The sequence below is a fragment of the Sapajus apella genome, unplaced genomic scaffold (genome assembly GCF_009761245.1).
Source record: "Sapajus apella isolate SASKATOON/1434 unplaced genomic scaffold, GSC_monkey_1.0 scaffold4, whole genome shotgun sequence".
In the NCBI taxonomy this organism is placed as follows: domain Eukaryota; kingdom Metazoa; phylum Chordata; class Mammalia; order Primates; family Cebidae; genus Sapajus; species Sapajus apella.
In genome coordinates this window covers 57010927-57023671 of record NW_022436944.1, presented here as the reverse complement: position 1 = coordinate 57023671, position 12745 = coordinate 57010927, and the positions used below count along the sequence as shown (strand labels likewise).

Genomic DNA, 12745 nt, shown 5'->3' with positions numbered 1-12745 from the left:
CAAAAACACAGTAATTTACCCATGGAGTAACATGATGGATAAGGCAGATGCTGTCTGCCTTAGGAAAGGTCTAAGAAAGCCATAAATAGTCCTGGCTCCACGGTGGAAATCCAAGCCCTGTTGAGGGAGGGTACTTCCCGACCATTTTCCCTTTGGACAATCATAGCGGGAAACGTTCACATAACGATGGCATCCTAAAGGACGATGCTATCACAACAATAAGCCACAGAAGTTCTCCAGGGGGGCCTGGAAGCCAAGGCAGGCACAGTCTCGGGTCTGCCACAAACCCAACATCTTGGCTCTGAGACTGTCTTCACCCTCAAATTCCAGCACCAGGTTTCCAAGTCACCCAGCTTCCCCTGCCCTCTGAGAGGGGCAGTCCTGGGGTGGCTGACTCACCGTCATCTCTTCTGGGTTCCCATGAGCTATTTCCACCACCCTCAGGGCAGGATCCACCTTCACCTTGGCACGGGACATGAACTGGATGACAGACGAACTGTCCTGTGGAAGAAACAACAGAACTTACTCTAAGAGTTTCCTATGATAACGGCTGGGCCTTGGGAGGGACTGGGCAGAACTGAAATTCTATGATTCCATGTAGCCCAGACAAAGATTTTATCATTGAACCAGATACCGCTCCATCCCAGGCATCCACATAAATATAGACTTCCAGGGTCTCTCTGGAGAATTCCTTGCAGATCATGGTGGATGCTGGGAAATGATGGAGTTTGCCAGTAATCAGCACATGCAAGCTGTGTGCTGTGGTTTCCAAGCAGTAAGAGCCAGCTATTTGGATATTGATATTGACATGTTCACAAAGAGTTGAGGATAAATAAAGCTGTTTAATTGTGTACAGCAAATCTAGGCCTGGCATTCCACAGAAGGCATCTGATTCTACATTTCATAAGCATCTTCCAGTCCTGACCACAACCCTCAAACCCTTCACAGGAGTTGCTTTTAACTCTTTCTTTGTTCTTAAATGAAGCTGTTTTGGAGTAAAAACCATTTAACATTGAAAAAGGGTAGCTGAGGGGGAGATGGGGAAGGGGGAAGTATCTGGCTTATAAATGAAGCTTAAGGAGAAAGCGGCAGGGGTATAGGGGAGCATATCTGAGACTCGGGAATCCCCCCCCGCCAGACGCAGGCAGAAGCCTTGCTGCAGGTTCAGATTCAAAGCTGATCCACGTAACCGGAAACGGCGCCAGAGCAGGATGGAGAATGAATTTGGGAGAAGATGGGCGCTGACACAACTGTGGCCTGGGGAGGAGCCAGAACCTCAAGCCACTGGTACAGGTTGACTGTGGAGCAGAAGGGCAGCCTGGCTTCTGTCGTGGAAACAGACAGCAGAGAACCAGTGCACTCAACGTTCTACCTGTGGGGCAGGGCAGGAGGGGCTCCAAAGGCAAGGTGTCATGTGGTGTCCCCACCCACATCTCCTCAGCTTGCCTGTCACGCAAGGAGCTCACACTCAGAAGCCAGCTTTGGCTAAACCCTCGAAGAAACGGGAAGGTAGAGGACTGCGTAGAAATAGTTCCAAGGGCACCCTTTGCTCATCTCTGCCAAAGAAACCACAAAGGCCTTCTGGGGCACCCAGGAACCGCAGTCTGTACATGTGACTTGGGAGTTACACACCAATTATTGTTCTTTTCTTAAAATACATTTTAAATGCTTTTGGGAAGCCTCTCATTCAAAAGAGTTACTCCAGTTAACTCACTTTAAGCAGGAACTAATTCTGTATACAAATAATCTTTTACCAATTTAACAGTTTTATAAAGTTGGGGGTCTATGTATCAGGATATGCTGTATTTTCAATCTTAAATAATAATGATCATCTTGGGCTAGGCACAATGGCTAAGACCTGTGACCCCATCACTTTGAGAAGCTGAGGTGGGAGGATCACTTGAGGCTAGGAGGTCAAGACCAGCCTGGGTAACATCCTATCTCTGCAAAACGTTAAAAAAAAAAAAAAATCACCTGGCATGGTAGCAAGTGCCTGCAGTCCTCGCCGAGGACCACTCGGGGCAGGATCACTTGAGCCCAGGAGTTTGAGGCTGCAGCGAGCTATGACTGCTCCACTGTACTTCCATCTGGGTGACAGAGCAAGACCCTGTCTCTAAAAATATTTATATAAAAAATTAAATACAAATAACCTTGGATATGACTAAGGATAATAAGAATGATAACTGCCAATGATACAGGCAGGCAGACGAGGAGTCTGGCACGGGATGGCCCCACGGTGGGGGATCAGTGAAGAAAGCCTTACGGACTGGAAGAAGAACACTTCCAAAGAAACCCGACTCCTACAGTGATTTTAAAAGTCAGATCCTACATTTCAAATGAAAACTTGTTAAGGTCAAAACAGTAAAACCTCAAATTCCCTTGTCTGGGGCCAGATCTTGAGGTCAAAAGGAAAATAAACACGACTGTAGGCCCAGGCAAACCACAAGCCTGGCACCGCTCCACATCCTTCGGGAGGCCTGGAGCCACGCGGGCTCGACTCCCCAGGGGAGGCTGTAGCTGGCTTCAGGGCAGCTGAAGCTCCGGGAGCAGCTGGGGCTCCATGTGGCTTCCAGGTCAGCTTGGTTCTAAGTCTTTCTCTGCACCTGGAAGTGCTGCTGGTTTCTGCTGAAAGGGCACATGGAGAATGAGTCTGAAAGGCTTCATGTGACACCCCACCGCTTTCAGCTTTCTTGCCTGGGGCTCCACTGGCCTGGCTTGACCATGGGGCAACAGTCACTGGGACATGTTCCTTGGGCAAAGGGTCACCGCTGGCTACCGGGACAGAAATGCAGAAGAACCAGGCTGCAGAGCGTGCGTGACTAACTGCAAATAACTGAAGTGTGGGCAGCAGCCATCTGGGCTGAGGATGAAGGAGACATCAGAGTGGCTTTCAGCCACCAGGGCTCTGTGGACAGTGGCAAGCATGGCACAGCCAGTAAAGCTGTCTGCAGTGCCATTTGTGAAGCATACAGACAGGACAGGTAAGTGTGCAGGGGCAGAGTCCTCTAGCCTGACGGGGACACATGTCAGGAAGGTACTTCCCGAGATGCGGAGCTTCCAGGCTCCCTTCTGGAATCAGAGGATGGCCAGTGGTGCTCTAAGCCGTGCCTGGTCCTCCTCTAACACAGTACTTTATAAAGGGAGAGGCACAAAGAGAGAAGAAAGCTCTGGCTGTGAGTACAACTTGCCCCAAACCAGTTTCTTCCAGAGCAAACCAAAGAGACCAGAACTGTGCACAGCTCTCTTTGGGTGTGCGAGGGCTGTAACAGCTACAGATTGGCCAGGCGCGGTGGCTCAAGCCTGTAATCCCAGCACTTTGGGAGGCCGAGGCGGATGGATCACGAGGTCAAGAGATCGAGACCATCCTGGTCAACATGGTGAAACCCCGTCTCTACTAAAAATACAGAAAAAAATGAGCTGGGCATGGTGGCGCGTGCCTGTAATCCCAGCTACTCAGGAGGTTGAGGCAGGAGAATTGCCTGAACCCAGGAGGCGGCGGTTGCGCTGAGCCGAGATCGTGCCACTGCACTCCAGCCTGGGTAACAAGAGTGAAACTCCGTCTCAAAAAAAAAAAAAAACAAAAAAAAAACAGCTACAGATTGAAAATGGAAAAAACATCCCCTGATGCTTGCATCCTCTTAGGTCAGCATGTTACCGCTGTGTCTATTTAAAAATAACCACAAAATGACTTTTCTAAGGCTATTCATTCACACGCGGATAGGTTTGTACAGATGAACACATTTAGCTTTTCTAAAGAAAAATAACTGGTGAAATCTCTGTGGCTAACATGCATACTTCGTTTTATCTTCACATGCAATTATTTTTACAGCATCTTGTTGGAAGTGGCCTCTCAGCAGCTCTCATCCTAAAATAAATCATAGTAAATTTGTATGATTCTTCAAGAGCCACTGATGCACCCTGGCTGAGGTGCTTTTTAATGAACTGCTTGTGATAAACTCATAATAGCAAAGTGACCTAAGAGTCAAAAGTTGGACTAAAATGAAGTGCCATTTAAACTAGAACTCAAGGGTCAACTCTGGGCCTCTGCCTGTTTTTATAAAGTTTTACCAGGTCACAGCCATGCCCATTCATTTGACTGTTGTCTATGGCTGCTTTCGCAATACAATGGCAGATTGAGCAGTCGCAAGAGGCTGTAGGACCTGCAAAGCCTGAAATATTTACTACTGGCCCTTCACAGAAAAGGTTAGCCAAACTTCATCTAAAGCAAGGTCTGCAGACCTGCAGGACGGGCATCACCTAGGTGCTTGCCGGAGCTGGAAAGCCTCAGACTCTACCCCAAAGGAATCCGTGTTTTAACAAGATCTCCAAGTCCTTCTGATGCAAGCTAACACATGAGAAACTTAAATGTGCCAACAAAATCCCTAGGGAGCTTGTTAGACTGAAGATGCTGGTTTATAAGTCTGGGGTGAGCCCCAGATTCTGCATTTCTAATAAGCTCTCAGGTGCTGCTGCTGCTGCTGGTCCTTGGACCACACTGAGTAGCCGGGGTCTGGCATTTACCCTGGTATTGTCTGCCAGCAAAATCACCAATGACAACTGCTGGGAAAGTTCCAAAAGGGGCAGCCAGACTATTATTAAACAGTTAAACAAAAACAACAACAGATGCTGGTGAGGATGCAGAGAAAGGGGGTGCTTACACACTGTTGATGGGAAAGTAAATTGAACAATTGAAAAAGCAGTATGGAGATTTCCCAAAGAACTAAAAACAGAACTGCATTCCACCCAGCAGTCACACTAATGGGTATCTACCCAAAGGGAAAGAAACACTGTACAAAAAATATACCTGCACTGGAAAGTTGATTGCGGCATTATTCACAGTAACAAAGATATGGAATCAATGAAAGTGTCCATCAATGGACGATTGGTTAGAGAAAATGTGATATATATATATATATATATACATACACCATGGAATACTACTCGGCCATAAAAAGAATTAAATTATGTCTTTTGCAGCAACATGGATGGAACTGGAGTCCATTACTCTAAGTGAAATAACTCGAAAATAGTCAGATGCTGCACGTTCTCAATTTATAAGTGGAAGCTAAACAACGGGTACACATAGGCATGAACAGTGGAATTAATACAGACACTGGAGGCTCCAAAGTGTGGGAGGGGGCGAGGGATGGAAAGTTACCTACTGGGCACCATGTTCACATTCAGGTGATGGGCACACTAAAAGCCTAGATATCACCACTACACAGTGTATTCATGTAAGGAATCTGCACGTGTACCCCCTAAATACATAAAAAGAGTCTCTTGTAGACAGCAAAGGGGGTGCAGTCAGAGTATCATGAGGACACCAATTCAAGTGCTTTACTCTTCCTTCCCTCCTTCCCTTTCTTTCTTTTTTTTTTTTCATTTTTCCCCCCAAACCGGATGTCAGCAATTCAAATGCTTCTACATGCATCCCTAAAGGGCGGGTCATCAGGGCTTACCTTTTTCAGTATTTCTGTGTTCAGCAGCATGTAAATGTCTATAGTACGACTTTCTTCTTTAGCAAGAGCACTAAAGTTACAGTGTGCTGTTACGCAAGAAGTTCCTGGTTTTTCACAGTCCTGGGAAAAAAAGTCAGAGAATTTTCCAATGGAATTAAGAACAAAGACAAATCCATGAACTTGGTGACTAAGGCAATTCCAGGCAGAGAAAATCCATAAGATGATGCAATCATTCTTTCTTGCCACCAGAGGGCACTCAAGGGATTTCCCACCCAGTGGAAACGAGAACCTGCCTTTAAGTCAAGCAACTGGGAGAAAACAGCTCACTAGTTTATCCTACCAAGAATTGGCTGAATTCGCAAAGAGAAATAATTGTTTTTTAAAAACCACACAACTAAAGTTTGCATTCTGAAAACATTCTTATGAGTTTTGAACACAGACATGTTTCCTACATTATGTGATTTCCACCTGTGCAGTGGCAAATATACTTTCACGCCTATTTATTATGTAGGGTAAATGAGAGGGCTAAGAAGTCAAGTGACTCTTGCTCAAGGAAACACAAACGTTACAACAGAAATGTAAATCCTGGCTGGGCACGGTGGCTCACGCCCGTAATCCCAGCACTTTGGAAGCCCTAGGTAGGAAGATCACCTGAGATCAGGAGTTCAAGACCAGCCTGGCCAACATAGTGAAACCCCATCTCTACTAAAAATACAAAAATTAGCCGGGCATGGTAGTGGGCATGCGTAGTCCCAGCTACTCGGGAGGCTGAGGCAGGAGATTCACATGAACCCACGAGGTGGAGGTTGCAGGGAGCCAGGATAGTGCCACTGTGCCACTGTGCTCCAGCCTGGGTGACAGAGCAAGAGTCCATCTCAAAGAAGAAGAAGAAAAAAAAACCAAAGATCACAAATTTAAAAGTTACAAAAGTTTTCTTTTTTGTATGGTAGGTTCCAAAATGCATAAACATACCTTGATGATGTTTCATATATGGGGAAAAATTTTTAGCCATGGAGTCGTAAATATAAAATAACTACTATCACTACAGCTAACAATTCTAAGGGCTTAAAACAATGGATGTATCATCCTCACTATGTAATTAAAAAAAAAAGAATCCCAAACTTTCAAGTGGCAAATAACCATACTTCTAAACAGGTGAAAATAATGAGAAAGGAAATGATAAACATGAGATATGCCAGGGCTGAAATAAGCAGCCTAGGAAAATATAACCAAAGATTAAAAAAAAAAAGGAGGCCTTGGAAAAGCATTGTCATTCCATCTTCAATGCTGTCACTTTTGAAAAAATGGAGGTATAACAAATATCATAGAATAAATCTGAAGTGTATGCCTTTACGTATGTGTGTGTGTGTGTACATATATATATATACGACTCCATAAAAAAATATATATATAATATATATGTATTATATATATAAATATATATAGCTCTGTCGCCCAGGTTGGAGTGCAGTGGTATGATCTTGGCTCACTGCAAACTCTGCCTCCTTGGTTCAGGCGATTCTCTTGCCTCAGCCACCCGAGTAGCTGGAATTACAGGCACCTGCCACCATACCCAGCTAATTTTTGTATTTTTAGTACAGATGATGTTTCACCATGTTGGCCACGCTGGTCTTGAACTTCTAGCCTCCCGAAGTGCTGGGATTACAGGCATGAGCCACCATGCCTAGCCTGTCTTTATAAATTTTTACATGTGTTTATACCTGGAGGAACACCACCCTGATTAAGATGTAGGACATTTCCAGCATTTAAGCAGATTCCCTCATGCTCTATCCCATCCATGTTCCTCTGAAAGTAACCACTTGCCTGACCTCCATCATCATGATTAGTTTTTGCTATTTCCGAACTTTGTATAAGTGAAATATTACAATATGTGGCTTTTGTCTCTAGCTTCTTTCACTCAATATTATGTCTGTGAGATTCACTCATGTAGCAGTTCATTATTTTTCATTACTGTATAATATTCCAGTATATGGATATACCACAATTATTTAGCTATTCTCCTATTGATGAATATTTGCATTGTTCTTAGTTTTCAGCTATTTTTAACATTTCTGTGAGCATTCTTGTTCATGTCTTTTCAGGGGGGCACAAGTACTCATTTTTCTTGGGGATATACTCAAGACTGGAATGGATACACACATATTTTTAGTATACATTATTAAATAATTTCCCAAAATGTTTGCACAAGAATAATCACTCTTGTTTAGACTCACACTAGTTGAAGAAACATTTTACTTTGTGCTTGGTGGGTTGCAAAGATTTTCCCTTTTCCAGGTAATAGAATTTGGAATGTAAATTTAACATTGTGATTGAAACCTCAGACTGAAAATTAGGAGTTGACCACAGTCTGTGCCTTTATAAGTCAATTGATTAAAACCAGATTTAGGAAATAATAAATATCAAATAGAAAAGTGGTGTCTTCTGAGTGAGGACCACCCATTTTATTCTGAGTGAGGACCACCCGTTTTACCCCAGCCACTAAGCAAATCCTTACCAAGACTTTTCTTCCAGACTTTGTGAAAAAAGCAAATATTGTGTGGAAGATATTTTCTTGTTCTTGAGGGATGATGCAGGGGGTTGGATTTTTCTGGAAAGAGCAGTTTCCCTTCTCTTGGCCCACCTGAAAATGAAAAGAGGCTGTCAGACGGGTCAGTCCCAAGAATGAATCGTGATGCTGGAGCCTCTTACTGCAGAGGCAGGAGTGGTAGAACCCCAATTCACCTTTCCTCCTCGTCCATTCTGAAGTGGAGAACAATGGCTGAAAAGCTGAAAGGCAGAAGTTGTCGCATCGACAGGGCCAAATAGTAAAAAATGTGAATCTTAGTTCCCCAATAATTGATGAGATGGCGCATCACATGCAAGTGAGATGTGACTAGGAAACAGGAAGACTTAAGGAGTAAAATAAGCCTTACACTCCACGGTTTCCAAAGCACATTTAAGAACACCCTTATGAGCAATTCTTGTCTGAATGAGGAAAATGAGGCTCAACTTGGGTCACTGGCCAACAGTCATGTAGTCAAGAACGCAGACCTGGAGCTTGGGACTAAGCCTGACGGCTGATCTGCTGCCGGAGGTTTTCAGCCGTTCCAGAAAGCCCCCAGGGTGCTGTAAAACCCCTTAGAGGTCCTCCTAGAGAAGGGGAATGGGCAGCAAGAAGAACTGCTCTCGGTCCAACTCTAAAACCAGAGTTTTGCTACCAAAAATATAACTGACTAGCCTCTGCCCTGAGCCAGAGAGGAACCTGCATTCTCGCCAAGCTCTTGGTAAGTGATTTGATTTTGCTTCTGAGAGTAATAGTAATGGTGCTGAGTGACAGTGACATTAGAAGCAAAACAATGGTGTGTAGTCTTTGGTGATGATTTGCTTAAGAACAGCACTCTTTTTGATGTTTAAATGGAGGAACTGTTGAAGAAACAAAGTCTTCTTTATATATCATCATATCACACTGGTTGTAGCTGAAGACTAGACAGGATGTGAGGTCAAACCAGAAAATTAATAATTAGTAATTCATAATTTCGGATCGTGCTTACAATCCATGGCTAACCACATGCATCTATTGAATGACCCTATCTACAAGGTCCTTGAGTAAAATATAGTGTATTTGAATTTGTTCCAGAATGTTTCAACTTTTTATTCAAGGCAGGGAACAAAAAAAATTTTTTTTTATCTTTTATGTTTGGGAGTATATGTGCAGGCTTGTTATATAGGTAAACTGGTGTCATGGAGGTTTTTGGTACAGATTATTTCATCACCCAGGTACTACGCCTAGTACCCAATAGTTATTTTTTTCTACTTCTCTCCCTCCTTCCAACCTCCAGTCTCAAGAAGGCCCCAGTGTCTGTTGTTCCCTTCTTTGTGTTCATGAGTTCTCATCATTTAGCTTCCACTTATCGAGACAATGCAGTATTTGGTTTTCTGTTTCTGTGTTAGTTTCCTGAGGATAATGGCCTCCAGCTCCACCCATGTTCCTGCAAAGGGCATGATCTCATTCTTTTTCATGGCTGCATAGTATTCCATGGTCTATCTGTACCACATTTTCTTTATCAAAGCTCTTTGATGGGCATTTAGGTTGAGTCCATGTCTTTGCTGTTGTGAACGGTGCTGCAGTGAACGTCCCTGTGCATGTGTCTTTACGGGAGGATGATTTATATTCCTTTGGGTAGATACCCAGCAATGGGATGCTGGGTCAAATGGCAGTTCTGTTTTTAGCTCTTTCAGGAATTGCCACACTGCTTTCCGCAATGGTTGAGCATATTCATACTCTCACCAACGGTATAAAAGCATTCTCTTTTCTCTAAAACCTCTCCACCATCTGTTAATTTTTGACTTTTTAACAATAGCCATTCTGACAGGTATGAGATGGTATCTCATTGTGGTTTTGATTTGTATTTCTGTAATGATCAGTGATACTGAGCTTTTTTTTTTTTCCCACATGCTTGTTGGCTGCATGTATGTCTTCTTTAGAAAAGTGTCTGTTCACATCCTTTGCCCTCCATTTAATGGAGTTGTTTTATTCTTGCACATTTAAGTTCCTTATAGATGCCGGATATTAAACCTTTGTCAGCTGCATAGTTTGCAAGTATTTTCTCCCATTCTGTAGACTGTCTGTTTACTCTGTTGATAGTTTCCTTTGCTGTGTAGAAGCTCTTAAGTTTAATGAGATTTTGTCAGTTTTTGCTACAAAAAGAAACAAGCTAATAACGCTAATCTATTAATGAATTATAAAACAAGACCACCAAAATTGGCCTAATTAATCTCTATTTCATCTTTGATCTGAATACATTCCAGATTTACTATATATGTCTGAAAATAAATAAGGTGAAGGTTTATTTCCTCAAGTTAAACTCTTAGAAAAGAGGATGCTGCCTATAAAAGTTTCTCACAGTTTGGGACTTACTGTCCTTTAAAAGTCTCTAATAATTTGGAAATTACTTTTGGTTTTGTTTGGAGACAGCGTCTGTGTCTCCCAGGCTGGAGTAGAGTAGTCCAATCACAGTTCACGGCAGCTTCAACCTCCTGGGCTCAGGTGATCCTCCTTCCTCAGCCTCCTGAGTAGTTGGGACTACAGGCACACGCCACCACATGGAGCTAGTTTTTTGTTTTGTTTTTTGCTGGTTTCTTCTTCTTTCTTCTCTTTTCTTTTTTTCTTTTTTTTTTTTTTTTTTGTAGAGATGGAGTTTCGCTATGTTACCCAGGCTGGTCTTAAACTTCTGAGCTCAAGCAATCTGCCTACCTTGGACTTCCAAAGCACTGGAATTACAGGCATAAGCCACTGCATCCAGCCTCAATTACTTTATCTGAAACACAACATTTGGGGCAAACACACTAGCTAGCCTGAAATGATCTCAATCAACATTGGGTTTGGATGATTTTAGAGGTCACTAGAGGGAAATAATGAGGCGGCGGCAATGAGCTTTAATGAAGGTTTGGTGATTATTCCTTGGGTGCAGTTGCTGAAAGCTGCAATAAATATTTGAAAGCCCATTTTAGAAAGTAATTTGTAAGCTGCTGATGTGAGCAACATGAATATTCACCTGCAAGACAAACGAGCAAAACGACTGCTCCAGTGCGGGGCCAGCGGGCGTTTGTGTGTGGCCATCGAATTTCAGCACCCAACACGGATTCAAGAAGTTCTGCATTCCAAGTAAATTAGACAAATTGAAGATGATGTGTTCTGGTAAACTACTGACTAAAAATGTGGATAAGAAATGACATCCATCGGAGGGACGCAGTGGCTCATGCCTATAATCCTAGCACTTTGGGAGGCTGAGACGGGCAGATCACCTGAGGTCAGGAGTTCGAGACCAGCCTGGCCAATATGGTGAAACCCCATCTCTACTAAAAATACAAAAATTAGCCAGATGTGGTACCTGTGATCCCAGCTTCTTGGGAGGCCGAGGCAGGAGAATCACTTGAACCCAGGAGGTGGAGTTGCAGTGAGCCGAGACTGCGCTCCAGCCTGGGTGACACAGTGAGACTCCGCCTCAAAACAAAACAAAACAAAAAAAGAAATGACATCATCAATCTCAGAAGATGTACGTTTGGATAAAATTATTTTGTGAAACATAAGAATGAAAGAGTACGATAGATTAATATATCATTCTAAGATTTTAAGCATTCAACCACACGATTAGGTTAAATATTATAAGTAGACAGTTGAATATTTCATTCATTTCTCTTAACTTTTTTTATTGAGGTAAATTTACCTTCATTAAAATGCATGGCAGGGGTGCAGTTTGATGAATGATATCACCCATAACTCCCACCCCCATGAACATACAGAACACGTCCATCACTCCAGACAGTTCCCACCAGTCCTTTGCTGGTCAATGCCCACTGCCCACTCCCCTCACCTCAAAGGCAAACCATACTTCTGATTCCTATTAAGTTGGCAAGAAAAGAGGGTTAAATTTACCTAATTAGGGAAATGGGGGATATGCTATTTGGGGCTTGCCCTATATTTAGGCATATATAGTACATCGTGGATGGAAAACATTTACGTTTATGGGGCGTTTGAGAATCCAAACGCATGTAGTTAAACTCTTAATATCCACTCATTTTCTCACTCAGAAGCCCGTGGGCCTCCACATCCCCTGTCTTCTGGAGTGGGCATCTGCTGACAGACCACTGGCAACTGTTCTCTGCAGCCTGTGGCACGCACATTCCTCCACTGAGATTATAAGGCCGGGCCACCCAAACACATTTGGTCTGGGTTTAGAGAAACAGAACCTCTGAACCCTGCAGGATGCATCCGTCCCTCATTAAAATCAGGCGTGGGAGCAGAGTTCCTCCTTGCTCTGCACATCAGTGCTTCAGGTTTCTAGACAGGGAGAGGAAGCTTGGGACCAGAGCCCCAGCCCAGCCAGCCTCGCTAATGTGCTTCAGGTGCAAAGAGCTGGCGCTGTCATCTGGCCATGAGACCAGACGCCAGCAGAGAGGGGCAGGGAGCTGGGAAAGGCAGGGCAAGCGGGCGAGAAACAGCCTAAGTCTCAGTGTCAACCCCACGAGGCAGAGTCCCAGCTCAGAACTTAGCTTCCATCTTCCGCGGGGAGTTTCTGGGGTGGCCTGTGAACAGGGTAATGGGACGGCGTGATGTGATGCAATGTGACACCTAATCTGCCCCTGGTGGGATCTGGAAAAGGGAAATGAGGACTGAGTCTGTGGTGAATGAAAATCTTGGCCAGTTGTGCTCCCGACTGTGGTTACGTGGGAATCATTTCAATCGGGAAAAGCAATGTTTTTCTGGAAGGTTCAGGGTGGTCCCC

The 12745-nt window shown here is 43.9% G+C and overlaps 1 protein-coding gene across 4 annotated transcripts in view; it reads right to left on the bottom strand.

Annotated features, from left to right (window-relative positions):
• Positions 1–12745, bottom strand: part of ITGA9 (integrin subunit alpha 9) — a 366875-nt gene that overhangs the window by 42542 nt on the left and 311588 nt on the right. For all 4 annotated transcript variants that reach the window (XM_032270221.1, XM_032270232.1, XM_032270240.1 and 1 more), the window contains 3 exons: positions 7975–8100; positions 5460–5579; positions 400–501 (listed from right to left, as the gene is read on the bottom strand). In XM_032270221.1, coding sequence (XP_032126112.1) covers positions 400–501; positions 5460–5579; positions 7975–8100 — 348 coding nt within the window. The remainder of the gene's footprint in view (positions 1–399; positions 502–5459; positions 5580–7974; positions 8101–12745) is intronic.